This window comes from Balearica regulorum, chromosome 2 (genome assembly GCF_011004875.1).
Source record: "Balearica regulorum gibbericeps isolate bBalReg1 chromosome 2, bBalReg1.pri, whole genome shotgun sequence".
In the NCBI taxonomy this organism is placed as follows: domain Eukaryota; kingdom Metazoa; phylum Chordata; class Aves; order Gruiformes; family Gruidae; genus Balearica; species Balearica regulorum.
In genome coordinates, this window is record NC_046185.1 from 124,579,709 (window position 1) to 124,607,564 (window position 27,856).

At 37.9% G+C, this 27,856-nt stretch overlaps 1 protein-coding gene across 2 annotated transcripts; it reads left to right on the plus strand.

The window, feature by feature from the left end:
• The first annotated feature begins 351 nt into the window (after nucleotides 1-351).
• On the plus strand, nucleotides 352-26,481 carry AZI2 (5-azacytidine induced 2). 2 transcript variants are annotated; one of them, XM_075745747.1, is made up of 8 exons: nucleotides 352-482; nucleotides 10,485-10,714; nucleotides 13,170-13,295; nucleotides 13,640-13,739; nucleotides 15,469-15,617; nucleotides 17,713-17,774; nucleotides 21,132-21,247; nucleotides 24,073-26,481. In XM_075745747.1, exons 2-8 carry the CDS (start codon nucleotides 10,490-10,492, stop codon nucleotides 24,459-24,461), a joined length of 1,167 nt encoding a protein of 388 aa, XP_075601862.1. In that variant the 5' UTR covers nucleotides 352-482; nucleotides 10,485-10,489; the 3' UTR covers nucleotides 24,462-26,481. The 2 variants fall into 2 exon arrangements, with proteins under 2 accessions (XP_075601862.1, XP_075601863.1); XM_075745748.1 differs by having other exon boundaries at nucleotides 369-673.
• Nucleotides 26,482-27,856: the final 1,375 nt, after the last annotated feature.

The following is a 27,856-nucleotide window of genomic DNA, read 5'->3' on the forward strand; positions in this document are numbered from 1 at the left end:
GTTTTGGGCTTGTTTTTTTGGGTTTTTTTAGTACGACCGCTTTCTCGCGGTGATGCCCTGTGGTGCAGGTGCTCGCCAAGAGCAGACACCGACGGGCCGGTGGTCCGTGCCCTTGTTGGAGGCGGAAACGCCTACCTCGAGTACCGCACGTATCTGCTCGCCGTCGCCGTGCCGGCCGCCGCTTCGCCTGCCGGGTAGGAGGCGGGTGGAGGCCGCTCGGTGGCGGCGGCGGCGGCAGCAGTCACCCCGCGGGCGGAGCCGGGCCTCGGCCTGCGCCCTGGTGTGGGAGCTGGGCTTCCCGAAGTGCTCCGCTCGGAGCCCGCCCCTTTGCATGCCGGGATTTGTAGTCCGCCCTGCCTCCCCCGGTCAGGCGGCGGGGCCGCCGCTCTCCTTCCGGGAGCAGCGAGCGCCCGTTGGAGGGGGAGAAGGGCCGGAGGGCCGCGGCCCGCGTCACGTGAGGCGTTTGTTGACTTCCTCGACAGGTGTGGGGGCGGGGCTGGCGCCCCGGGAGTTTCCCCGCGGTGGCGGAGCGCTATACCGCGGCCGGGGCCGGCTGGGCGGAGGCGATGGGAGCCCGAGAGGGCCCTGGCGGAGACCGTGACGGCCGGCGCTGCCTCTCCGCCGAGGTGACCGCCCGTTACTGACCCGCCTGTCCCGAGCAAGGCCCGGAGAGGTTGGTCCTGGCGCGGGGCGGGGGGACCCGGGCGGGGGTATGCCGGTGGCATGTCGCCTGTGGGCGGCCTCGGTGCCGCGGCCTGCCTCTAGCGCGGGGGTGCTGCGGGGCTTCGTGCCCCGCTGCCCGGTGGAGTAGGAGCGGTTCCCCCTGGGGACAGAGGCGATTCTGGCCGATCTTTAGGGTCGTTGTCGTAGAAGGAGCAGGTGAGCAGAGTTGTGCGGTGTCACTGCCCGCTTCCGCTCTGCGGGCGAGCTGTAACTGCGTAAAGGGGGGCATCCCCGTTTCGGGGGCGGTGAGCGCACGTCAAAGGTACTGCTGACGGGTCGGTAGTGGGTCTCAGGCAGTAAAATAGCCGAAATGCGGCGCCTAATTAAGTTGAAAACCTGGGTGAGTTTTTAGAGCAGCAATTTGTGCGTTAATACAGGGGTATCTGGCAAAGGAACACAAAGGTACGGTTATTGGCACAAGATGTGAGAACAGAAACATGACGAAATACTGGAGCAGACTGGAATACAGGTGTTGCAGGCTGTGTTGGTTTGGAAGAAGGGAGTACGGGTGAGCATTGAGGTAGTCTTATACGGTAGCGATGCCTTCAACTTTTAGGAAATTACAGCTTTAAATCCTGGTGTTTCACCCGGTAGGAAGATTTCCCTGATCTTCTTAAATAAACCTGTCCCCCAGCAACACGCAAGTGAGAGTGGCTTGGGCTGTAAACCCTTCCGGTGAGTGGTTTTAGGTGCTTTTGCGCTTCTTGACGAATCTCTTCATTTCCCTGCTGTCTTACTCTGTGTGTATGCAGTAAAATCAGCATTCTGGAAGCCAGCTCTGGAAAAAGTGGAGTGAGGGGAGAGGTACTGTCATTAACAGTCAAGTCTGCTCTGGGCTCCAAAGGTCAGGTGCTGTTCTGAGACAGCATTTTCTGAGAAGTGCTATTATGGACTATGAAAAACATATAATTTACTGGATATAGGTGTGTGATCTGTTCCTAACAATACCAGTTATATGTTAGCACGTGTATCCTGGAATTTTTATTCCAGAAACAAAAAGAAATCCAAGTTACTACTACCTTTTGGTTTTTTAATAACTGGTATTTTATAAAAACTTGTGATACAAGTATCTATCAGTGATTGCACTATAACTTAAGTAGGAGATTATTGCCCCAAATTCTAAGCACAATTTTTGAGTTAACAACTCTGAAATCAGAAGGGCAGAAAACGCTGGTTGAGTGAACTCTAGATCAAATTATATGAGGATTTTAGCCACCTCCTCCCCAAAAACCCCCACATTTTTTCTAAAATTAATTATTTTTCTGTCCTTGTATGGTACAGTTTACGGTTCAGAAAAGTATAAAGTGACTATTGCCAGAATACTAGCTAGGTTATGTTTTACATTGAAAATTAAATAGTAAAAAGCTCTTTAAAAGAGCAGAGGGGATGAAGTGACATCTTTGTGCAGCAAAAATGGGTAATAAATTAGAGATAATTTTATGAGTGTCTAAATTTCAGCAAATACTCTGATTTGGTTTTCAGTATGTCTCTGTTTTCTATATGATAGTTAAAAGATGGGGAAAAGTGTGAAAATTACGAGGTCAAATACATGAAAAAACTGTATTTAGTATACTCAGGGTGGGGAAATAGAATAACTTCATCTCATAATGTTGGAAAAACTGTACATGAAGTTGCAAATCCAGTAGCATTTGTTCTTATGATATCAATAGATGCATTGAATTGGGGATTGTGCTTGATGACTGGAAAATGCTAAATGTGTGGTGTTTTAGGAAAGCGAAAACTACTCTGGAAAAAGTGTAGACCTGTCATCATTGCACATACTATCGATATCTGACTTCTTTAGAATAGATTTTGAAGAAAATAAGCGAAAAGGTAGAAGTAAAAAGGATAAAATGCAGTGTGGATTTACCTTCTGATATGTTTTCATTCTTTCACAAGTATTTTCTAAACAGAGGAAGTGTAGATAGAGTCCATATTCAATAAAACAGTTACAGTGGCAATGAGATCCAGTTTGTTAAAATGGCGATGATAGGATTAATACAAGAATCCGGCTAGTAACTGGCTTGGTAGAAGTCAACGGCTGGTTCTGCTGAGGGGGACTTCTAGCAACTCCATATGTATGTGATTTATCCACAGTCAACTTTGCAATCAGTCTTACATGTTTGCTGTATGTTTATGCTATAATTGCATTAATTAACTATTATTATATAATCATTTTTACGTGGAGTTCTTAGTGTATAAAATGGTAGATGCTACTAAAATTTGACAGTACGTTTGGGGAGAAGAAATGAATTTTGAGAAGGGGTGGTGAAGCATAAGTAACTTGAACATTCAAAGTCATCCACTTACAAGCTGCTAACAGGAACTTGTGTTCAAATGAGCAGGTTTGTCTGAAATAATGAGATGTAAACCTGAATATAGAATCATGGAATTGTAGAACAGCCCAAGTTGAAAGGGACCTGGAAAGATCATGTAGTCCAACCTTTTGTGCAAAAGGGACCTTAAATGAGATTCTCTAGCACCCTGTCCGGTCATGTCTTGAAAGCCTCCAGACATTATGTTAGTGAACTGTAGGATGACCAAGGGCCATCAGTGCGACGCAGTTTAACTTGTGTCTTAATAGCTGTAACAGGTGGAGTATGTTTCCAGTTGAATTAAAAGTTAATGCAATTATACAAGGCTTTCATAATATCTTATCACTGAACTTGTGAACTTATTGAACCTTAATTAATCTGACAGTTTAATTGAGTGGGAGGAAATTTATGACTGGGAGGTAGGACCTACTGTTTGTTTTACAAAAGAGGATTTAAAAAAAAAAAACAAAACAAATCCTCTTAGCTTTCATAAATAGTTATTCTTTATAAACATTTTGAAATGGGAAGGAATGAACACCAAAAAAGTCTCCCTTAAAATAATATTCAGTGTTAGCATGGGAACATACGGGTTTTTCAGTAACCTTTGAATACATACACTAATATTTGATGCTAGAAACATTTAACAGCCAGAAGCCATCTTGCTTCTACTTGTGTTTATTTCTGCTTCTAAGTTAGCAGTAGCAATTAGTTTCAAGATTAACTTTAATAGTTTAATAAACAGGATTATATGATGCTGAGAGAACAATATTTAATTGACTCCCACTTTTGGGGTTCCCCTCTCCTTTTCTGATAGTTGTCACGGAAAGTGGCTGCTGTGACAGCATCCACAGAAAAACAAATTGAATACATTATGTTGAGGATGCATAGGGCTTGCAAATTAGTGGTGAAGATACTGTAGTTACGCAGCTGTCCAGAGAAAATAAAATTTATCAAGCACTGTTGTCATAAAATGGGCTTTTTACTACTTTTCTAGTTCTTGTGAGAGTAAATTATTTATTGTAAAAAGCTTGAGATTGGGGGGGGAAAAAAATGCCTGTTATACCTAAGGAGATTTTGCTTGGCTCCTCTAGCTTAGCCAGATGTGCACGATAGATGAACTACAGTGATCTGGTTTGTGAGCTTAGAGACAGTAACTTTCCATTTCCTGGAGGCAGCAAAACGAAAGCGTTTTGGAGGTCTGATTCAGCTGATGTGCTGACGCGTTTCTGAAAGAACACCAACTATGCTGAAGCTGCAGGGCTGTGCCCTTGTACACAGGGCCTCTCAGGGGGTGCTTTGGGGCTGTGTAATTTCTCCATACAGAAGGAGAAGCAATGGACAAATCTAGCAGCTACTGAGATGCGTCTGTGCGGATTTTTGTTCTCTAAAAATGGAGCAAGTATCTGTAAGAAGCAATGTGTCTCTGTAGAACAGGCTGTTCACGACTGGAATCAAAGAGAACGTAAGATTTCTGAGGGAGAGATGCAAAATGATAGATGCTTAAAGAGACTGGAAGTCTCGCTTGTTTTAGCATCATGTGTCATATACCCTATATACTGTGTGGAGTTTTTGATGCTGACTGCAGGAATTCTGTGGGTTTTGTTGCTGTGCTGGAGTGTCTTTTAAAAAAGAAAAAAAGCAATACAACTTTTCTGAAATTAAAGTGAGGTCTGCAACACACTCATTCAGGATTCCTATAGATCAAAGTCATTTCTTGAATTTAATGTTTTATTTTTATGTCTACATGCATAAAAAAAGCATGCATTGTCTTCTTTGTAAGGCAAGGTAAACCAGTACAAAAACTATACTCTTATTATTGCCTGAGACTGTTCATAATACCATTACAAAGTCAAACCCCTCATATCTGGAAGGTAAACAAAGTAAAATGGTTCAGATTCTCAGTAACCTTGGAAAAAAAATCAGGAAAATACCGTCTTGAAATTATTTGCATTTGACATTTGGAAATATTTTGAAAACTGTTTTATTCCCTTTCATATCAAAAGGTGGGGCAAAACGAGAATCTGCTCGATACTGGGGAAAATTTTATGTAATCATGCTTTTACTATCTGTCCTCCTGATCCGAGAATAAGATTAGCATTTCAAACTACAGAAATCTGTTTGTGCAATGGTCTATTTGCTATTAGAGCCTCTGCATCCTGTGTTCGTTGTATGTAAAGCGTGTTTTATATTTAACTACTTCCCATGGTGTTAATGACTAATATTTGTAAAGCTCTATGAAGAGAAAAGCTATATTTCTGCTCAGCATTAGTAAGAAATGGGAAAACATTCTTACTCTCAAGATACTTAATGTATTAAATCAAAGCTGTTCTGTAACCTACATTAAGTGTCAATGAACGACAGGAGTGGTTTTTGGAAACCATTCTTGTCTACAGTATGTGACAGAAAATTTAAGTGGTGCCATCTCTTCGAACTCATACGCTTATAATCAGCAAACGTAATTACTCCTGCTAGACCTTAATACTACATCCTGTCAACAGTGTATTCAGGTTGGTTTTGTTCTTTTAAAAATAAATTAGTTGTTTAATATAAACACTATTCATTTAATGTATTTATTTTTTTGGAGGTAAAGATGAGAGTCCTTTTAAATTGGCTGTTTCATGTGCAGATCATTCTAAGAATGATCTAAGTATTCAAACTATTCATAGATATTAACTTGTCTGTATATTACATTAAATATTTTAGTGGGAAATCTTTTGCTTTAACTGGTTACTTTAGTACAGATTATCTCATGAATTGCAACTCCAAAGAGATCAAAATTCATTCAGGTGCTTTAGAATGAGAGCTCTGGGTCACTTGCAGCAGCACGTACGAGGGTAGCTTTGAATTGTTGAAGCCAAACAGAACGAAACAGCAACGGAGGTCTGTGGTTGGACGCAGTGATGACTGCCGTCCTGCAAGCCCTTCTGGGACTGCCAGATTTGAGGAGTCATAACTTGTGGGATAATCTAACGCACATATTGTGTCAGAAGGCACTTCTTTGATTCGTGCTTACAGTTCATTTTTTCTAAATGATGTAATCTAATACTGGAGAAACTAAATTTTGATTCCTTTCCTTAAAGAGTAAAATTAAGGGCTACAGCTGTAGTCAGGGATTTCTTACAGATATAGCCTCATTTTGGAAGATTTTGTCATCGAAGTGTTTCTGTCTATTCTGTCTATCGCTTTAATTTCATGAGAGAGCTTCTTATGGAGAATGAAGTATTTGTGAGCATGCTTTCTCCTTTTTTTTTTTTTTTTTTTTTCCTCCTGACAGCACAACAAAGGAGGGGTGGAAATGTGCATTTTACCATGACCTTTATAGAACTGCTGATCTTACACAGTGTAACGGCCAGGTTTTATTCTTGTACGAGCTTATATCTTTTATTGGCCTTTTAATATGGGGTTAGCAGGTGCTGGAGAAGTAACTTTGTCTATATTTTTTTCTTTTGGAAATACTTGAGAAACTTTGTTGCAGCAAAGAGGGTTTTTTTTTTTGTTTTCTTTCTTTTTTAGGTTGTGTTGACTTATTTAGATATATTAGCAATGCTGCTCTAATTTTTCTGATGTGACTTTTTCCTCATGCTCTTCTAATGTGTACTGCAGTTAGTGGTGTATATATTATAACTTATTTTTGAGTCATCATGCACCTGTCCAATACAGAAGTCATAGCATTCTTTTTCTTAGGAAATGTCTATCATACAGTTATGTAGACTGTGAGGTTTGAAACTTTTTGAAATATTCAATAAAAGGACTATTTAGTAAGCACAGGCAATAGACTGATGTTTACTAATAGACTTAACTGTTAAAATTACTATGTATCAACTCATACCTAAGATTTGATAAATGTATTTTTTCCTTTTCTATAAATTTGTTACAATTTTTGCAGTGCTTTAAAAATTTAACTGTGGTTTTGTAGAATAACTATTATGGGAGAAAATGGTGAGCTATTTAGAATAAAATATGTAAAGACTTTTCCTTTCAGATTGACTGACAATAGCATCATGAAATCTCTTAGAAATCCTAGTGGCTTGTTTATTTTGTAAAGAAAAGGTGCTTTCAATTTCAATAGTAGTGCTCCTTGGCAAAAACAGAAATGCCCTTTAAGAGGTAGGGGAAAATCTCAAAATACCAACAGCTTTTTGTTTTCTGAGTGTCTATGCTGTGGCTTTTTGAAGTGATCTTATGCTTAGAGCAATGTAAATATTTTATTGTTATATTTCTTTTGTGTGATGCTCTAAAATTCTGAGTAAATTGGTGTTCGGTGGCATTTAAATTTCAGTTTATGTAAATCTCTTCATTTATTTGAAAGTGATGTCAGTCTGAAGTCTCTGTTTTGTTTCCATGTTGTTGGGCATGATGACAGTGGTGACTTGAATCGTGTTTCTTTTAAAGCTGAAATGACTGCACTTTTTTTCTGGTCATAGCAGTGTAATACAGTGTGTGGATATTATTAATACTTTATGTTAGTAGAGATAGTGAAAGATAAAAATAAAGTATATACAATGGGAATACTGTAGTGATTGTCACTTCTTAACAGGCTGTTGAGCTTCCAGTACAGACAAGCATGTTTCATGATAATTTCTTTATTTTTATTAATTGAAGCAAAATGTTTAAAAATCACATAATTCCTTCTGAATATCCTGCTTACTTTATTTAAGCCTGTGCAAGATGCATTGCCGCTTTCTCTCCAAAGCATTACATCATCAGATCTGTTTTTAAGGGGATGAGCAGAGAGAAAGGTGTCTTATTTGGGCACCTGTCTCAGGAGTAGTAGACTTCTGTTTTCTGGCAGTTTGTTGTCACTTAGTATCCAATAAGATTAGTAAAAAAATGTGTATATCGGATCTTTCTGAAATAGTTATCTTGTGTGTAGAAATTTAGAAAAACATGTTTTATGAGCCCCTTTGAATTATGTGGAATTATATGCTTCTCTTCTAAATAGTATCCAGTGCTGGCTTAGAGAGCAGCATCAGAAAACCAGAGTTGAATAATCCTGTAAACTGTATGAGATATTTCAAGTAAAAAAATGTTAGTTTAACTACTCCCTTAGTAGGTGCAGGTTAAGCGTGTACCTCAATTTATATAATAGTATTTGTGTATCCCAAGTCGTACTTATTTTGGAAGGTCTTGCTCTTTTGGAAGCTCATAAAGGCAGTGAGTTTTAGTTAGCAAAATACAGAATAAATATGGTCTCATTTTCTGATGTTGCTTCCTGTTTTCCCTTATTGCCATCTCCTGGCGGAACTGATGTGCACAAGAAATAGGGAATGTATGATGCTCAAGTTCAGGAGCTATGGGAAAGTGTGGGGATAAAGATATATTTTATGTACAAGGTCACACAATCTGCTGCTTTCTTCAAGAGATAATGATAAGCTGTGACACTTAATGACATTTGAGTCTAGCGTTCAGAGAAAAGGAGATGCGTTGCCTTGAGAAGGCAAGCTCTTAGAATTTGATGAGATGAGTGAGAAGACTTGCAGGGCCCTTGGTAAAATGGAGGAGAAAAAGCTAGTATGTTATGCTCATCTTTGAAGACAAAATAAGCAATTCTTTCAGTCAGTTAATGCAGTTGGAATGATGTAGTGCTTTTGATCAAGGTCATCTTGTGCATGGAGTGATACTGTTCTTACAATGAAAAGGAAGCAAACCTCTTTTGCAAGGCTCTTTCTACTTAAATATGAGGCAGAGCAACAGGTGAGGGAAGCTGAAGCTACCTGTTTTGTTAGAATACATCAAACAGTATACAAGGCATCTGTTCACCTCCTGAAGATAACCATTAAAAGGACTTCAGTTTTGGTTTGTAGTTCTCCTGTCTTTTTTCATTGTTGTGACTCCATTGCTGTCTATTTAGTATAAACGAGCTGTCACAGTTTTTTATCATGTTGTCTAACTGGCTTGGAGCAAATTGAGACAAATGTGATAACAGCACCATTGTTCAGCTATAGCTGTACTACAGCTCTTCATAACACCGCAGCTCATGTAGCTTTTCCATTGCTAGCTTGGTGAGAGAAATTTGACCACATAGATAAGCTTCAGGGCAGTTGATCCCTTTACCTCTTCGTATCGATAAAGAAATGGCAGTTTAGTTTGAATTTAAATAGCAAATACACAGTAGAGGCAGCAATTCCGGCTGTGGGTTTTTACCCCACTGATGGCTGTCTTTCCTGCGATGTTCTGCTGATCAGATCAGTTTTCTGCTGAAATAGCTTTTTCCTACAATACAAACTGTCTTAATTATACTTATTTCTTTCATTCCAGCATTTCTGTTAGTTCATAAGCTAATCATCAGAAACTTAAGGATTTGTTCATGGGGGGAAAAATTAAAATCTCCTTTTAGTAGAAGTAGCATCAGTAGTAGTTTGGGGTTTTTTGGGTGCTGGGGGAGAAATGTTACCAGATACTGTATAGCATTTGTTAGTATTGCATATAAATGTAAGGAATCTTGATCTTCATAACTAAATAAGAATAGATGTGTCTTTTTTCTTCAGTTGGTTTTGGGGTTTGTTTGTTTTGTTTTAAAATCAAACCCCCGAACTAGCTCCCGATAACTAGTAACATTAAGGAAAATGCTGTTGGGACTTTTCCCTTAAGACCTGGACTTAAGGAAAGTATATGGAGGTTTTTTAAAGGTGGTGTTTTCTTATGGAGTGTTTTGCTGTGAGTAAATGATATGTGTTGTAACAAAAACTCAACCTAATGGTTACTTTGCATTTGTCATTCGGGTGGATTTGCCTAGTATTTTAGGGCTATACTTTCCTTATGGTCAGCTTATAGTCAGTTTTCTCCATGCGTGTTAAGGCAGATCATGCTATTGAGTATATTTTTATTCTCATCATGTTTGCAGTCAAGAATTACAGTAATTGTTGTTCAGAAAGATGTTTTCTACTGTGACCAAGTAAAGAATAGCTACTGATGCAGCGTCTTTAAGGACTAACGCAAGTGTACCTTAAGATTCCTTAAGATTACATTTTAAAGTTTGGGAAAAGTATAAATACTTGCATTCAAGAAGAATTCGAGAAGGAAATTTGGCACTTGTACTCAGGAACCACAGTAATTCGTCTGTTTCCTGCAACTGTAATCTCTTTTACTGCTCAGTGCTGACTTGCAAAAAATCTAATGTGACATTCCTTTGGAGTTCAAATATTTGGCGCCAGCCAAATTCTAGGATGGTGTTAAGCCTTAATGAATTTGGGGGTTCATAAATCTGATGCCTCCTCAAATTATTTTTATCTAGTAACTTAAAGATGATTCTTTTCGAAGCACACTTCTCAATCTATAATGGAGTTCAAGATTCTTCTGCAAGATTAAGATATTTCCGAATTATTCAGTCTTGCCATACTTAGACAGAAACACCCTGCAGTATTATTTTGGAAGGCTTTCAGACTTGAGACTCTTGATGAATTTGTCTGTGTGAAAATTTCACACTCATATCTGTTTTTTTAACAGCTGTCATGGAGGAGTTGGTAGAGGATGACATCTGTATTTTGAAACATGAAAAAGCAGACAACGTTCATAAGAGAGATGGGGAGATTCCTGTTTCATCTTACAGTGGAGATGAGTCTGTTGCCTCACACTTCGCACTTGTCACTGCATATGAAGATATCAAGAAACGGCTAAAGGAGACAGAGAAGGAGAACTCCTTCTTAAAAAAAAGAGTGAGAATTCTAGAAGAGAAGGTAAGAAAAAAGTCAATTTGCCAGGTTCTGGTAGCAGCTACTTTTTTGCTCCTGTCTGGATGGCAGAGCAGATGGTTAAGTATTAAAATATGTACTTAAAATAATTTCCAAGTTAAAAAAGGTTTGGTAAATTGCTTTATTTGTTTCAGTGAGAGACAGTTTGTTTCTCTGGTAGTCTAGTTACGTCATACTGGGATTTTTGATTCTTACTGACAGGTGTGTGATGCAATGCAGTAGTGCCCTGCAAAGATACTAGCTTTGATTCAGAAAGATCTGTAACTGCATTGGATCATTGCTATATTTCATCTACCTCTTTATGGTGTTTGTTAACTTGGGCACACATGACTTAATATTGTTGTATAGTGAGGTGCCAAGTCTATAAACTGTGTAAGAATTGTCTATCAAAAGAATCTCTTAGGCTCAGCGTACCAAAATGATAAGGAAAAATTTGTTGTTAAGAATAGGTCTAGCTAATTGCAGTCTCAAACATGAAATACAAAGTTGCAAGGCTTAACATAGAGGTGTTGGCTGGCCATTTTGTAGTGCAGTAATTCTAAAGTGGAAAGGAATCTAGGAATTTGTTTTATATGCAGTTTCTCATGGTCTTAGTCTAGCGAAGCTCACTAAAGCTAAAATCGAGCATGGCACAGGCCTTTCTCCCGGAGTAGAGTGCTATCATTAAACGTATATCTATCATTCAGTTGGGAGTGTCTTTGTACTGCAGAAGGTCTGGACTTTGATAGATTGCTTTTTTATTAATATAAGCTTGAAAGATAGATCCTAGAGTTAGAGCTGAGATGTTTATTAGGACTTAGTCCTAAATATATGCTACTGACTCTTAAAAGCTTACAAAGTATGTGTTATTTTGTGGCAATGGAATGAAGAGCTTGAGTCATGCTCAGTACCATTCTGAAACACTTATTCAGGAATTCTTGGTGATGAGTTTGACAGGATTGATTTTCTGTCTAAAGGCAAAACTTTCTCAGCACTTTCTTTATATAAGGTTCTGGGGGTGACATGGATAGGAATAGAGCTCTAGACTCAATATTCTCTGAACCACGCTGAGCGTAACATCTTTTACATGGTTACTCAAGATCACAATAAACAGGACTTGACCTTGACAATCCCTTTTAGCCTTGTGCCTTTTAGTTTGGCCTGGTTCAGCTTAATTGTCTTAAAGATTGTATTTTGTTTTCCATAGAGAAACCTTTTGGTTTAGTATGTGAATACCACAAAAATGTTTCTATGAGAGAGGGGCATCAAGAAGGCCTAGGCCGTTAAGTAACAGAACTGACTTTCAGTCTTCGTTAATGGCTAGTATACCTGTATGATAAAAAAATACATAGGGAGTTACCCCTTTTGGGTTTTACATTTCAAAGTGTATGGAAACTTCCAGAAAGTTTGGTAAGGCTTATGTTCTATCTGATCGGCTTTATTTGGTGGAGGAAATTGTAAAGGACAGAACTTAAAATTAGTAGTACACATACTTTGAGGGTCAATAGAAAAAGCAAAAGGCAGAAGCTTCCTAACTTTATGGCTTGCTTTCCCGTACTTTCTTTCGAGCAAGCACCTGAAAGAGGAGATATTTAAGGTAGATGCATGACTGTTACCTCTTTGATTTTTGTAAATCAATTTTGTGTGTGTGGCTCTTGATTTTTAACAAAATATATATAATTCTGTTGCAAATATTTACATTAGGTATACTGAATGCATGTAAATGCCTCAGTAACTTAAAGCAAGTGTGCAGGATAAACAGAATTAAAGGGATAATGCAATACTTAGTCAAAACAAGAACTTTCCATGTGAACAGATGTAAGTTGATGTAAGGCTTTTCTTCTTGCCGTCTTAGTAGAAGTACTGAATATATTTTAACTCTGCTCCCCTCTTTCTCACAGTCTAGTTGGTAGTGCTTATTCCATTTTGCTTTCCTCTTGTCTTAGCAGGCAATGAGGTAGTGGTGATCTGGAAGTTAATAGTTATTTGTAAAATAATTGGGTTTTCTCACATAAATACGCTGAAAAAAAATCTTTGTTTAAATTATGAATCATTAAAAAAATAATGTTTGATTTCCTCTGAATTTTCTGTATATTGTATCTTTATATGCTTAAAACTCTTTTTCCAAAAAGCAGTTTGTACATCTTGAGAGCTTGGAAAAAATATGATTAAGGCATTATGATTGTGAGTAATCATGACTTGTGGGTGGTTTTTAAATACTCATTGCAGTAAACTAGCAAGCATTAAGTATGGTTAGAGATTGCAGAATTTGTAGACAGCCTTTATTGCACTTCTGTAAAAAATTTCAGTCCGTATCAATGTATTTGATTATTTTCTAAACAACAACAAAAAAACCCCTGAAAGTTTAATGTTCTAGGCTGTACTACTGCACTTCTTAAATTTTGCAGTTTTCAATATAACATACAAAACTTCTTATTTCTCATGGCTGTTAAACTTTTAGCTGCTTGGCTCCCGACTGGAAGAGGAATGCAGTTCAGTTGGACGTGAACAAGTCAATAAGGCATACCAAGCCTATCGAGAGGCCTGCATTGAGCGAGATAATCTGAAAAGCAAACTGGATAAAATGGTATGCCTTTTTTAAGTAATGACTTAAATGCGTGTTGTATCAGTACAGCATAGTTAGTAAATGTGTACTGTAGAATGAATTTTATTTGCTGAAGATCTGTGGTGTTTGTTTTATTACTCCTTTAGGTTTTTAAAGTATATGATAATACTTTATGTAGAAATAACAATTTTAAGCATCTCAGTTTTATTACTGGGTTAGGCTAATGCTAAAAAACCCCAGAGAGATATTTTCTTGTGGGTATTTTTTTGTTTTGGGGGTTTGTTTGTTTTTTAAAGTTGAATTGTCAGACATGATTGAAAAAAAACTTCACAAATGGTTTTGGGTTCCCCTCCCCCTGAATATAGATAAAAGAAAGTGCAGAATCCTTGAAAAGCTTGAATGAACAGTTGCAGTCTAAAGAAGTAGAGCTGTTACAACTGAGAACTGAAGTGGAAACTCAACAAGGTATGCATTTTGTTACTTCATCTTAATGTATGTTGACAAGCCTTAATGGTTATATTATGATCTCAGGGCACAAAGAGGTTTAACCCCATGTAGTGGCTAGGTAAGAGAGGACTATACTGCAGTGAGGTACCTTGAGCTTGGATAAGTGTTCATTCTCGTAAATGGTGACAGGCATGTTTTATTACCATAGGCAAGGAGCTCCGTGGTAAAGATCTGAGGCTGTCATGTTCTTTCACTGTAGGTCATTTAATAATGTGAGAAATATGCACAACCTGACCATTTATAGGCTAGTCATGTACATCTCTGGAGCCCACCACCTCTTCCTTAAAGTAGGGTGGGGGTATACTCGTTCAAGTATCAAATGCTAGCCATTTTATACCACTTTCTCTGGTACCTGCAGATGATCTGGTATAGTGCTTTGTTTCACTGTTGGGATATGACAGGTACAGGAGGATGTTGTGTAGCAATAGCTGCAGTTGACAACGGCTGTTTTAAAGGGCTGGGGGATGAGGAAAGGTAGAAAGACGCTGGTTGTAGAGAGCCTGGTGGAAAGAGGAAAGAGAAGCAGTGTACCCTGGCAATTCCAAAAGCCCAAATCCAGCTTCTGTTACTGCCATTGTAAAGAGTGCTGTGTAGATGATAGGGATGTAAAATAAAACACTATGGAAGAAAAAAAAAATCTTTATTAATGTACTCTTACAAGAAAAGAGAACAAGAAAATGCCACCTGTGTGAAGTTAGAGACACGGACTGGGCTTCAGATTCTGTACAAATGCAGTCACTGGAAGGGTACCTGCAAGTATTGCTGTGCTTGAATTGGATTACTTTCAGAGAGGACCTCAAGCATGTAATGCACTATGTGAATTGCACAAGTTCTTAAACCTAGAAGAACAAACCACATGTAATAATAGTATCATTGTTGAGGACATCGTGGTTTAAGGAGGTAAGAAGTGCAGAGTTTATGAAGAGAGCTCTCAAAATATGGTGATTTCAAGCCTTATTTAGTAAATCAATTTTACTCATAAGTGGGCTCTGAGTACCTTGTGTAAGAAAATTCAGCGTAGCTTAAGCTTGTTTAAATTGTTAGATCTGGAAGCGAATGTACCATGCAGTTGAAGACCTGAGGGTTCCTGTCATGTTCTTTCTTTTGCTGCCTAACTAGCCTCCTGCTACTGATTTAATGCTAGGATTGTCTTAGGTCGCTTCTTACTAGCGACCATGTGAATTTGTTCTGTCTAATAAGATGACCTCTGTAACCTCTAGAGTTCACCCTTTAGTTTTGAATGTATCTTTTGTAGTTCTGTTTTGAACTTCTTTAATATTAAACTTTGGAAAAACTTCGGGTAAATTATGGAATTATATAAATCTGCGGGGGAAAGGCCTGTGTTTTCAAAGCGTGTAAGAAGCATGCAGGTTGGCGCGTATATCATGCGTGTTCACCATTAACAGATTTTTTTATTATTATTATTTCCATTGCCTTTTTATGCTGGTTTTTTGTTATGTAAAATCTCCAGTGCATTCTTGGAAAGTAGGGCTCCGTACTTTAAACTCAAACTAGACTACTTCTCTGTCAACAACTTTACCAATGTTACTATTTCTTTGTAGTTTCTACAGAATGTACAGGATAACTTTTTTGTAGGGCATGGGCTGGCTGAGGTGAAAGCTTACATATTGAGTTACATTTCTTGAACAGAGACTGAAATCTGATTTTCTTGCTTGTCTTCTGACAGTGATGAAAAATCTGAATTGTACTCAGTCCAGCTGGGAAATAGAGAAGCTGAGCAGTGACCTGAAAATGCATAGTCTGGAACAGGATGTAGAAAAGCTCAAGCAAGAGTGCAACAGTCTCAGAAAGGAGTTGCAAAAATCCAAGCAGAAGGTACCTTTATTTTTAAGGAATTTTTGTCTTAATAGATTTCACTGTGTGATAGCATTATTTTAAATCCCTTGTTCAAACAAAATAAAGGGTAAACAAAGAGATACAAAGTATATAATTGAGTGAAAGATTAACATCCCAGTAAAACTAACCTGAAATGTTCTTATAGACTGGCTTGTTTCTTGGAAATACTACACTTACATAGGTGAGATTTCCCAGCCATTGCCCGTATAACAACAGAAAATAAAGCTTTACAATTTCTTACAAGTAGCTGATCAGATCGAAATGTCCTATGTTGGTATTTGTCTTGGGCCAGACTTCTTAGAAAGCTTGGGAATAACCTGGTTTGGCTTTGGGGTTTTTTTGTTTGTTTGTTTTCTTCTTTTTTTTTTCTTTTAAAACAATAGAATGGTTATGTTAAAAGATACCATGAACTTTCTTTAAGGAGCTCTAGCACTTTTATTTAGGGTAGTTGAATGCAGCTTGTCAGGAAAATGGATTTCTCTAACAAGGTTTCCAGAATCTTGTTATACATCCTTTAGTCTGGGGCAGGTGTCTGTTGTGAGGGACTCATTGTGTAATGTAGATGTGGTTAGGATCTCAAAAAGGAAATTAAGATAGCTTAACAGTAATAAAATACATTGTCTTCTCTCATGTTTAGTCTGTGTTTTTTCCACTAGGTGGAGATAAAGCACGTTACTGGGAAGGCATGTGAAGTGTTTTGTTAACTTCCCTTACTGTTGGTTGTTGTTTTCACTTCTATCTGGAATTGTTTTAGGTGTTTTCAATAACTTGTAAATTCTGAAGGCATACTGTAACTTGTATGCAGTTCTGGTGTCTTCAGGTATCTCTATAGAATAGAGTAATAGCTATATAAGTAATTGAAGATTGTGGATTGTATTGTGAGAGTGAATGTAGCTAGAAAGAACAGACTAAAGCAGCAGTTGTAAGGAACACTAGACATGACACTGTTTAAATAATGCTTATGTCCATAGCTTTTTTTGCAAAGAACACATATAAGGAACTTTTTTTTTGTATATCTTGATCTTGGTAACTGCTTAATATAGGAAATAAAAAGGTACAAGTTTTCAAATGTGGGGTAATATAGCACAACTTTTTTTAACTATGAAATTGAATCTCTGATAGGGGGTGATGGGAAAGTCTTCAGGAGGGGAGAAAACTGTCAGGTGAGATACAGGGAAATGCGATCAATGGGCAATGACAAGTCAGCATTGTTTCAATCCCAGCTGGTATTTTCATTATTACTGTTTCTAATTACATTAGTTAGCATGTCCAGATGTTTTCTACCTTAGGCAAGTATGCTTTCTATTTTTTTTCTATTTTTAGTTATTCAGGTTTGACATTGTAATTGATGCAGTGTGTACATTATATTGACAAGTTGCTTGAAATATACATAGGCTGTCATGAAGCCACAGTGACGTATCAAATTCATGACAGCTTTGGCTAGTAGGAAAGGTAGTAGGATGGGAACATGAAGAGAAGGGGTATGAATGGGAACTCATCACAGGTGATGTTCTAATACAAATATATCTAACAAAGCGATTTATTAAACAGTCTTGTTACCTTCAGTGAGGCTGCTTGTATGCACAATTTTGAAGCAGTCTTTCAGACTCAAAGGATAAATTATGTTCTGTCATAAAAGTAACTTGTGGAAGTAAATCTGTACTGAAACAGTTTGCTTTAACATAAAGGTCTTTATTTACTGGGGCAGGGAAAGAACAAGAGAAGACTGATTACTTTTTTTGTTAATGGAAGTCAAAAACCTTTCTAAATTTTTGCTTTTCAAAGAATCACAAATTCTGAGACCTCACGTATTTAAAAAAAAAAGACAGAGAGTATGGTGCTAGCTGAGCAATGCTTTTGTGTAAGTAGGTAGTTTCAGCATTTTTACGTGGAAATTCTTAGTGGAAGTCTTTATGTCCATTTTAAAAACCACTGTAGCCAACACAAATGAAGACTATACTTCTGAATGTCAGTATCAGCGAACTTGTCTTTTCACTGCAGTATTTTGTGATAGAAGATCTGAAAAAATCAGATGTTTATTCCTTCTCTATCTTCCCCTCACTCTGTTACACAGGACCGGGCTGAAGAGGAAAATCCACTGAATGGAGACCTCCTTCAAAAACAAGACATCCAGAGGTATGAAAATCAAGTGGCTTTCATGTTTTATTTTTGGTTTACTGAGGGACAGTTATTTGAACAAGTAAATGTTGTTGCAGCCTGTTCAAATGTGTTATTTCAAGGTACATAATCTAATTTCAAGTCTAGGTATACTGATTTAGTGAGATCATTGTATTTTTTTTTGTTGTTACGTTGGTAGTCCAGTATTGATGATGCTAAGAAAACATTTATGTCTTCAGATTGTTGTACAGAAAATGAAAGTTAAATTATCTTGGATTTAAAAATCAGCTTTTTAATAATTAGTTGACTCGAGGAGGTGGTAGATAAATTTCCAAGTTTCATCTCAGCTATAGAATATCTTCACTCTGCCTGTTGGGAGGTTTCTGTGTTTGCATAAGTGATGGCTTCAAATCTCTTGCTTAGTGTTGGAACATATGTTTTTACTTAGTGTAAGATAATTTCTAGTGCAATAATATGTCTAGTAGAAGACATTTTAATTTTATTTTTTTATATTGAGGAGCCATTGTGTGACCTAATCAAAAAGAAATAGCAGAAATTTCCAGAAAAATGATAAAATACCAGAAAGCATTTGTTTTCATTTTGCAGTCATTCAAATAATAATTGTGCTTATGGTGTAAACTCCAATATTATCCTGTCTTGAGTATGTGTGCTGAATTAGAAAGTATATATATCCTTTAATTTTTTTATTCAACAGAATGATTCATGAATGCATGAAAGTTCCCAAATGTTCTGTCTTGCAGAAATGAAATACTAACAGTGTCTCTTACACACCCAGTTATGCCTGTCCATGTACTTATACGATTTTCCACAAGAGGGAAGAGTGGTCCTTCGTGATGACAGATTGTTTAGCGTAATACCTTGTTGCTTACTTGGCTATTGAAGAGATGGGAAAGGAAATCAGTCACTGAAAGAACAGTACAGATAATTCTTTTCATATGTTCTCTGGTGTAATGATGTACACACTATACACAAATTAGACTTTCACCTTTCACCCTGACTGGATAGCTAGCTAGCAAACACTTTTTCTTGTGGTTTCTGCTGGAGCTTCATAGTCAGTCTTGCACGCCTGAAAAAAGGTGTTATCTCAAGGTATAGCAGTTATCTCTTTGATCTTCCAGAGCAGATTTATTCCACAAAGTAATGTTCAGGTGGCAACCATCTGAATTAGCATATGTACAGTATAGTGTTTATTATAATAATGACAAATAATGAATGTGTAATGTGTACTTAATACGTAAGCCCATCCAAAAATCTGTGGAAAAACACTTGGAAAACCTCCTACGCAAAATATTTGTTGTAGCAGCCAACCCCGCTGTTTGTAGGAGATGGAGGCATTTGCAATTAGTTAACTTTTTGGAAAATAGTTATTCCACATTTGTCAGCAGCCTGCACATCTGACTTTAAAGTCTTGATTTGCAAATCTACTTTGCTGTAGATGTAGATAGGCTATTGTATTCAAGGTTTATATTGCATGTTAAAGGCAGTATAGGATAAACTTCCAATCATGTGGAATCCTTGGTTTTCAATAGCAAATTCCTTGAAAGTCAGGCTTTGCAGTGGGATTCTAGGTCAGCATCCACAAAAACAATTAGAATACGTTATGTGTGATTTAAGTGGAATTCTGGTACCTGCATCCCTTTGCAAGATGCTTTTAAAAGCGCTAAATGCACATCACGAAATCTATCTAAGCACTTTCCTTCTAGTTGGTGGCAGACACTGAGCTGGTCTTACATTTACCACTTCTGTATTAAATATTGGACAGTTCTGTTTTGATATAACTGCAGTGTGTTTGATCTTATTTGTGAGACCAAAACACATGAATAAATGAAGTGCGGTTGCCACATTAACTTAATTTTAAAATTGTCATCTCTTAAAAGAGCCAAGTGGATTCTGCAGTAAAAAGGCCACAGGTTTAGCTGAACTTCTTGAAATATCGCTTCTGAATATCTAGCACAATTGCTGATACCTATTGAACTATCAGCTGCTTCTGTTCTTTGCCAGAGTTTTTGAATCTGAATGTTTGTATTCTGGGGAACTATTTCTGAAGGAAGTTTAATTTCTTTGTTTTAAGGGAACTCTTAATGTTAACTTGCAGAACAGAATAAGAGCTGTTTCTCAGAGTGCTATTGAACACATTCATGTTGGATAAATTTCATGCAGGGGTGACCCTAAATTGCTATTTTAGAGGGATATAAATCTCTATATATGCATGTTTGAAAATACAGTTGTTATACAGCTTAATAGTTCCTAGTCATCTCAACAACAGTTTGAGGTACTGAACTGTTTTCAAATAAACGTCTTTTAGGTGAATATCATGAGGAAGAAAGAAATATTCTGAAAATTCTCATCCATGATACTTGTCCTCAATAACCACGTTTTGGTAGAATGTTAAGCATTAAAAAACATTAAATCATTGATTTCATGTTTAAGTTGAAGTAACTGCATCCTTATGTCTTTGAACACTAAGTTAATTATTAATTAACATAAATGTAATGTTCAGTGAGCCCTTGCTCGAAATTTTACCAAGAAACATATGGTGATGCTGACTTTTCTGGGGTTTTTTGTTCTTGATTTTTCTTACCAGCTAATAACCTGAAACTGCTTTGTTGGAACAGTGCTGCTGTTGCTAGATATGTTTCTCATGTTATGCCGTCTTACCGGAGAGTGAATTGGGTTGCTATTTTTGACACTGTCTAAGGCAGCGTATTAATATAAATTAGATGACTTGAATATGAAGCAGTATATTTTATGTTTTAGTTTGGTCTATGCATGAGTACTCAGTTTGAATCTCAGGTATCTAGTCTGAATTCACTGTAGCAAAGTGAATAGTGTAAAGACCCAAATACTAATTTGGATTGAATATTTAAACTATGAGCAATTAACATTACTAGGATCATAACGTGTGATGGTGTGTGTGGTCATTTATCAGAAGCCATTCAAAGTTAATACTCTAACTTCGTTGCAGTCTAGTGTCTGTTAAATCTATTTCTTTTAGCAGTATTCCATTTGAGATTAGTAATTTTATGGGAAGCTGATTAGCTTCAAATAATGAAATTGGAGAATATGCTTCCTACTTCTTTCCATTTGGGGAACTTGAAATTATTGGTATCATCTAGTATGTTAACATAAAATACATTGTATATTGTAATATGCAAGAGTCAAAACATACAAGGTCCATCGATTTAAGCTAATTATCAGCACTGCTCAATTCATTTTGAGTTATGATACTCTAGCAAAATTTGCAGTGTATGTTAGGCAAAACTGATTTCTTAACAGTTAAAGCATGTTAACAGGCATGAGGGTGCTTTACAGGTGGCAATTATTTAACTTTTTAAAAATTTTTTGTTTTGAAAGTGTGCAGCAGGCATATTGGGAACTGAAGAGAGAAATGTCCAATTTGTGCCTAGTGACTGAGATGCAAGCTGAGGTTCTACGAAAACTGAAAACAAACCCAACAGCGACCAAGAAAGGCAAGTCAGTGTTTGCACTAACAGACCTTACAAACACAAACCGTTGACTCAAGCTGTACCATTTTTAAAAAGAAACTAGCTATCATATCTTATCAGAATCTCATCGATTGAAGTTGATAAGCTAGACTATTATGGTTCCAGCCTACCCATTTTCTGCTTTTGCTTCTGTCTCATACTGGTCAACTTCACACATAAAGGTGTTGCTGATGTGTTTTTTCTTCAGTACTGTATTCTGTTCCCCTTGTGGCTTTTTTCTCAGTCAAGTGTTGCTTATGTGCACAAGGCTGAGGTGTTAAGTTTACTTGTATTTGACCTTTTACCACAACTACTTCATATTAGGGGGGAAAAATCTTTTTGCAAACACAGTCTTATTTTCCCACTATAGAATATATAAAGTCTTAATTTGGCAACATTTTAAAGTCAGACTTTAATAGACTGAAATTCCCTTATGGTTGCATATTTCTTGATGTTGGCGCTCAGAAAAGTTGTCTTTTCTAGCAAAAAGTTATGCAAGGTGACATTTTCTGAATGTCAAAATTCTGGGCCTGCAAATCTGCCTCATTTCTGCTGCTACATTGCAAATAATTAAGGGGGAAATAATTTCCACAGTAAGTAGGTATCATTTCTGGTAAATGGTATCATTTCTGGTAATTTTCCACAGAAAGTAGGTATCATTCATATGTATGTCTCTCTCTCAAGCCAAATGCTCCATGAGAGAGGGTTCTTGCTGTGGTGGGGCCAGACTGTCAGTCTGACTGTTCATCGCAGCGTCTATTTCCTTTGTTTTCTGCGCACTTCAGTTGTGGTGCTTACTGTGTTCAGAATACAGAAGATGCCGGTGAAAGACAGTGAATTTGGTTACGATACATTGGTGAGAGTCTCCGATGTCCTTGTTCTTTACAAGGTCAAGGCATTCTGTTTCTAAACAGCTTTGATTGCCTCAGTGACGTAATGATAGGATTCACCTCCAGGTCAGTCACTGCCTTCTGTCTGTGGCCAGCAGTGATTAATGATCACTCCCTGATAAACTATCAACACATTTTGTAGACTTGGTCATATTGTTACCAGGTGAGTCCCTGTTCCTACAGTTCTAAGGCACAGTTGTCAAGTAACATCAGCAGAGAAAATGGGAACTGAATGAATGAGTTTTTAATCCTTGAGTCTCTCAAGGTTTGATGTGATCACGTAGTGTCTTTGTCCTTATTTTTAACGTGGAGTTTATCTGTCTTGCCACTACACAGGTACTGATTTTTCTCTCCTCCTATTTGGTGAACAGTCTGATTTTCTGCAGTTGCTAATGTGGCTGTACACCCACAGCTATAAAAGGCATTATTGATTGATTGGGAAACAGCAGATTTTTGCCTTTTGCTCTGTAGGCTTTTTTTTTGGTAATTTTTCAGAAGTATTTAAGAGCGGACAGGATCGGCAGAAATCAAAACTGTATTTATTTTTTGTTTACTTTCCCTGTCAGCCACGCTTATGAATGCAATGCAGATAGATCTGTGCTTATATTTATAGAAATAACTTTGCTTATGCAAAATATGGGTAGAATTGACTTAAAACTTGCACTTCCTATAACTGTAGTACTAGCTATTTTACCAGATACAAACTAGTTGCCGCTGTAAGAGGTGCGTAAAGTCTGCAGAACACAATGTATTCGTTGCTCCGTGTGTGATGTTAAAAGTATCAGTTAACATGCAGATTCCACTTAGCTGTCACTTATGTAAGGAGGCATTTTCAACAAACCTGTGTCTGCTTTTTCTTTTTTTTTTCTTTCATTTGTCAATCCATTTTTATTGAACTTCTAAGGGTCTGTAGACCTCAAATTGGTTTTTACACCCGTCAGCACAGAGAGGCCAAGTCCAGCGCCTTAGCATGTGTCTCAGGTACAACGCCTGTGCTCTTGGAAAGTGCTGTTGGCTGACACTAGCATTGGGTACCACATTTTAATTTAGAGTGACAAACAAAAGTTGTATTCTTTGACCAAGATGCTGTCTCCTCTTTCTGTCCCTTAAGGACTAAAGTTACAAATGACAGTTCACACTCAAGATTCATAGCTGTTCTAGAAAACTACCTGCAAGATGTGAGTTCCTTTAACTGCAGGCATCACTAATCTACTCCCATTACATGTTATATAAATTATCACTACAAAGAAAATGTCCTGGCTGTACTTGGGCATCTGTTCAGGTGTGTGCTGAAGGTGCAGCTCTTTCATTTCAGCTAGATGCTGTTCTGTTTCAAAATCCTGCCCTTCCTAGCATGGTTTAGAACTCCCCTGGAATTTTGGATGGCTGAATGTTGCAGTCTGTCGCTTTACTTTCAGAGGTCAGACAGTAGCGGAGCACAGAGAACCTGTGAACACCATGCGTCTCCCTCTTACTGCTTCACGGACAGTGAGAATTCAGGTTCTTGGCAGCCTGAGAACACAACTTGTTAAAAAAATCGGTAGAGTAGGAAGAAGCACGCTCTGTGTAAGCAGTGCTCTGAATCCGGTTGATTTCTCCAAGCGCATGAAAATCCTCTCTGTTTCAGCGTTCATTCCAGTCTTGTCAAAAAGATTCATCAGTTTATCTGTGTTCAAGTGGGAGCTATCTTAGACATTGCCATTTCAGCACCTCTGGTTCATCTTGCAAAATCAGACTGTGAGGAGGTTAGTATGTTCAGTTTGTAATTTTTAAGTAGTTACTGCAGTAAAATACGGTCTGAAAACGTGTAGCTTGAAAACACTGGATTTAACATCCCTGCCATACTGTAATACGTTTGGAGTATATGAAAAATGCATCGGATAATGTCATTTAAAAATCTTTTTTTATATCTTTCTTCAGCTGCCTCTACCGCACCAGTACAATGTGTTGACTTGAACATTTCAAAGCTGAATTTGACATCTGGGGTAGTCTATAAAAAACTCTCACAACATGATAAAGCACTCTGCAATGCTGTGTGTCCCCCTCTGCCAAGAGATGTAAAAGTCCCATCTGAAAGGGTGACTCTACGAGCACGGACAGATGAGAGATCCGTTCCAATTGATGGCAAAATGTTTCAGGAACACCATTCTTACGGAAAGAGCTCTCTGGAAGATAATTCCTGGGTATTTCCAAGTCCTCCAAAGCCTAATGAGAATGTGTTTTGGGAAATGAAAAATAAAACAACTTTGTTAAACTGTCCAGCAGATTACCTGGATCAGTGTAATCAAAACTGTCTGCACAAGAGTTAAACCATTTTTACAATGAACTGAGGCATTTTTAGAATGGTTCTGAAGAGGCACCTTAACGCTTGAACTTTTCAAGAAGGAAAACAAATTGCCTGAAATGTTCTTTCTTTATTTTTAATTCTAGTTCTAAAACAGAAAGTCTTCCTCTGCTGTAAATCAGGAGCAAGTTCCTTGAAGTTAAAGCTGTGCTGGTATAATGTAAATAGAAGGAAATCTAGCACGGGGCCTAGATAGTCTTGTACTGCAAATGGCATACATTTGCAAAAGATTACCCTGAAAAGTGAGTTCTCGGAATAAAACAAAGTAATCCAGTTCTGTAGTTGTTTGCTATTTGTATGTTATCAAGAAAATACTAGCTGTCCTGTGTTAAAACTTGTACCAGCTCTGAGCTTATTTTTCAACAGTGTTTTGGTTTTTTTCAGAGTAAGACATGAAATGAAGAATTGGATTATCTCTCCCTTCCTCTTTTCAATTAACTTTCTGATTCCTCTGGTTTAGAAATGCATTTTTATGTCATTTTTAACCAAGAAAGGTGAGATTATTTTTTGGGGGGGTCAAAATCTTGATTTGTATTAGGTAGAGGCAAGAGAAAAATCACTCCTAGGCTATCCTGTTTAGATTGCACCATTTTGGGCCTTACTGTGAACTACAATGGATCATAAGTAATGCTGCTGAATGCTGTGAATCCTGGACGTTCAGCTTGTTGTCCTCAGTTCGTGCTGTAGTAAACTGAATTCCACACACAGCGGTGCTGGCCACAGGCGACTCCTCTTGGCGGTGCATTTCTTATTGTGCCGCCTTTGCGCAGCACCGGAACCTTGCCTTTGTATTTGTGTGGTGGTGAAGGCTACTAACTTCTCTTTTATTAAAGAAACAAAGCCTTAATTGAATCGGACTAGGTGTTTGTAGCAGTGTTGATATACTTGAGAAGTATTTTTGTGGTATCTTTAGTATGCCACAAAGAACTAGAGTTACTTGAATTGCTGCTGCCTGCTTTATAGATTATGGGTGTCCACGTACTATTTTTTTTCTCTTAAGGCCAAGAACTGTTTTTAGAGAAATACAATTTATGCCTTTTTTAAAAACTGCTCTGCTTCATATCTGGCGTAATACAGCGGGGTTAAGTGAAATGCCTTTGACTGTTCAGTACTTTGAAGAAAAATGCTTTGTGTTTTAGATCCATGATACTTAACTTGTAATGGGGGGAAGGCACTTTACTACTAAATATGTTATTTACAGATGAGTGGATGGGTGAAGTATTCAACTTCATGGGTCCAGCTTAAGATCAGCGTAATAAAAATTCATTTATCAACTTTTTAGTAGCACATTATCTTAAAATTGCTTGTGGATACATGAGGAAGCCATGACTGTAGCACAGCCGTAGTAATGATGGGCTGCAAAGGTGTTACCAAGGTGCTACAAGACCTGTGTGGTTCCAGACACTTCCTTGCCTGTGGAGTAAGTACTTCATACGATGCCCCTCGTCTTCTCCTCTTCCAGTTTGTCTATCAAAGCTGAAAATGCCTTCCAGCTACCTTCGACTGTATTAGTGCACAGCATACATAAATAATGTTTCCCATTCACCAGATAGTGTCTTTATCTTTCTGTTATCTTGCTCACGTATACTGGCTTGTCTGTGATTAATGGAAATGGTGTCAGATGCTGGAATTTATTCTGACCAATGAACAGAGCTGACTCAGGGGAGCACAATCTCTTGGAAAGTAATAGAACAAAACTCAATATGCATAAAACAAATCCAAGTCGCTAGGCTTTAGCTGATAGAACCAACTACCTGTGTAATAACAAAGCAGCAGCAAACATTTCTCATGTGGCTGCATAAGCTATATGGTATCTAGTTCTAATGTAGCTCACTTCTTGGGGTTCCCCACCTCAACGTTACAGAGGGTTTTTTATTAAGAAGTAATGTATTATCCAACAGCCATCAACATGATTAATACTTTGATTTGTGCAATGAAGGAATTCTACTGTGTAAGATTTGAAATAAATTTATTTTTGTTTGAAATTGGTTTCACTAACAAATCTCCTTTCAGTATTTGGCACAAATTTTTTTTTACTTAGTTTCTTGATTGTATATAAAGGTCATTCCAAATACAATTAATTAATTTGAAGTTCATTCCCCTCCATTCAGGCAAAAACCCCAAACATCCACTATAGACTGCCCCCAATGTATTCCGGGAAAAGCATTCTCTTAGATGTTGAAACCTGAAGGGCTTTGTTACCTCAAGCTATGGTGTGTTCCTGCTGTTTTAACTACTTGTGTCAGAAGGTTCCTGATCAGCCTGTCCTGTCCTGGGTGACAGGGAAACGTAAAATTAAGCTGCTCCGTGCATGCAGCCCCCCAGAATTTCCAGGCTTTACCTTTGACTCTTGGATTATCTTCTCTGTGCTGGAGAAGGGCGCAGTGATGTTTGCTGAGAGGGACTTGTAGAAGAACTGCCACTACCTGGGAGAGAAAGGCACGAGGACGGAGCGCTTGGTGCAGGCAGCATTTCCAATCCGCTTGCTCATTGCTGTGGCCAAAGCATAACATTTGCCAAGGAAGTCCCCAGATTTGAAGTCCCTTGGGAGCTAGCTGGCTTGTGAAGCATCTGCTGGTCTGAAGCATACAATCAAATTTTGACTTGGGATGGAAAAGTCATTTAAATCTGTGCCACTAGTGGCTTACAGTGCTTTTTCCATTTTCAGAAGTGAAAGCTTTTCATCGCAGTGACAGCAAATTACATGCAGAAGTAGCTGTAGTAAAGGGGTTCTGGTGTTCTGTGTGCACACATGTGCATTTCTTTCTTAGATAAAATTGCATGTGGTAAGGACCAAAGTCCTCAAGTGTGTTAAATGACACCCGAAAAACCCTCACTTGAATGCAAATATGGAATGTTTCAAAACTTCCCCCAACCCACGGATGTGACAGTTTTTAATTTAAGAAAGCACCAATACCATTTAACAGAGAAGACAGCTTTTGGGGCAGGAGGGGGTTCTTGCTTTGCCCAGTTAAGGGAGCATATGGCAGGTTATTGAATATGTATTTGGCGAGTTGAACTAACCTTCTAATAACATATGTAAAATAATTCCACTGTTTGTTTCGTTCAAGTTTGTTTGTTTGTTTTTTAAAATCTGATCATTTTAAGTAAGTCTCCCTGCCAGTTTTGTAGGTTTATGACTGATTAGTTTTCCTCTTATGTGAAGCAGCCGTAGTGAAGAAAGCAAACTCCCAAATTAGCTGTGATGATGTACTATCAGATTTTTACAGCTGGAAAAAGATGAGAGCAGTACTATACATATGGTGGAGTTACAGAAAGACAATACCCATTCCAAGTACTTTAACACAGGCCCACGTCAATATAATATAACCTATACTAGTGATGTAAAGCAGATTTAAT

Bases quoted from the DNA above. Each gene is read 5' to 3' on its own strand.
- AZI2 (XM_075745747.1), top strand. From the start codon at position 10,490: ATGGAGGAGTTGGTAGAGGATGACATCTGTATTTTGAAACATGAAAAA. The intron at 10,715-13,169 runs GTAAGAAAAAAG...TTAAACTTTTAG, and splicing joins TGAGAATTCTAGAAGAGAAG to CTGCTTGGCTCCCGACTGGA. The intron at 21,248-24,072 runs GCAAGTCAGTGT...ATCTTTCTTCAG, and splicing joins CCCAACAGCGACCAAGAAAG to CTGCCTCTACCGCACCAGTA.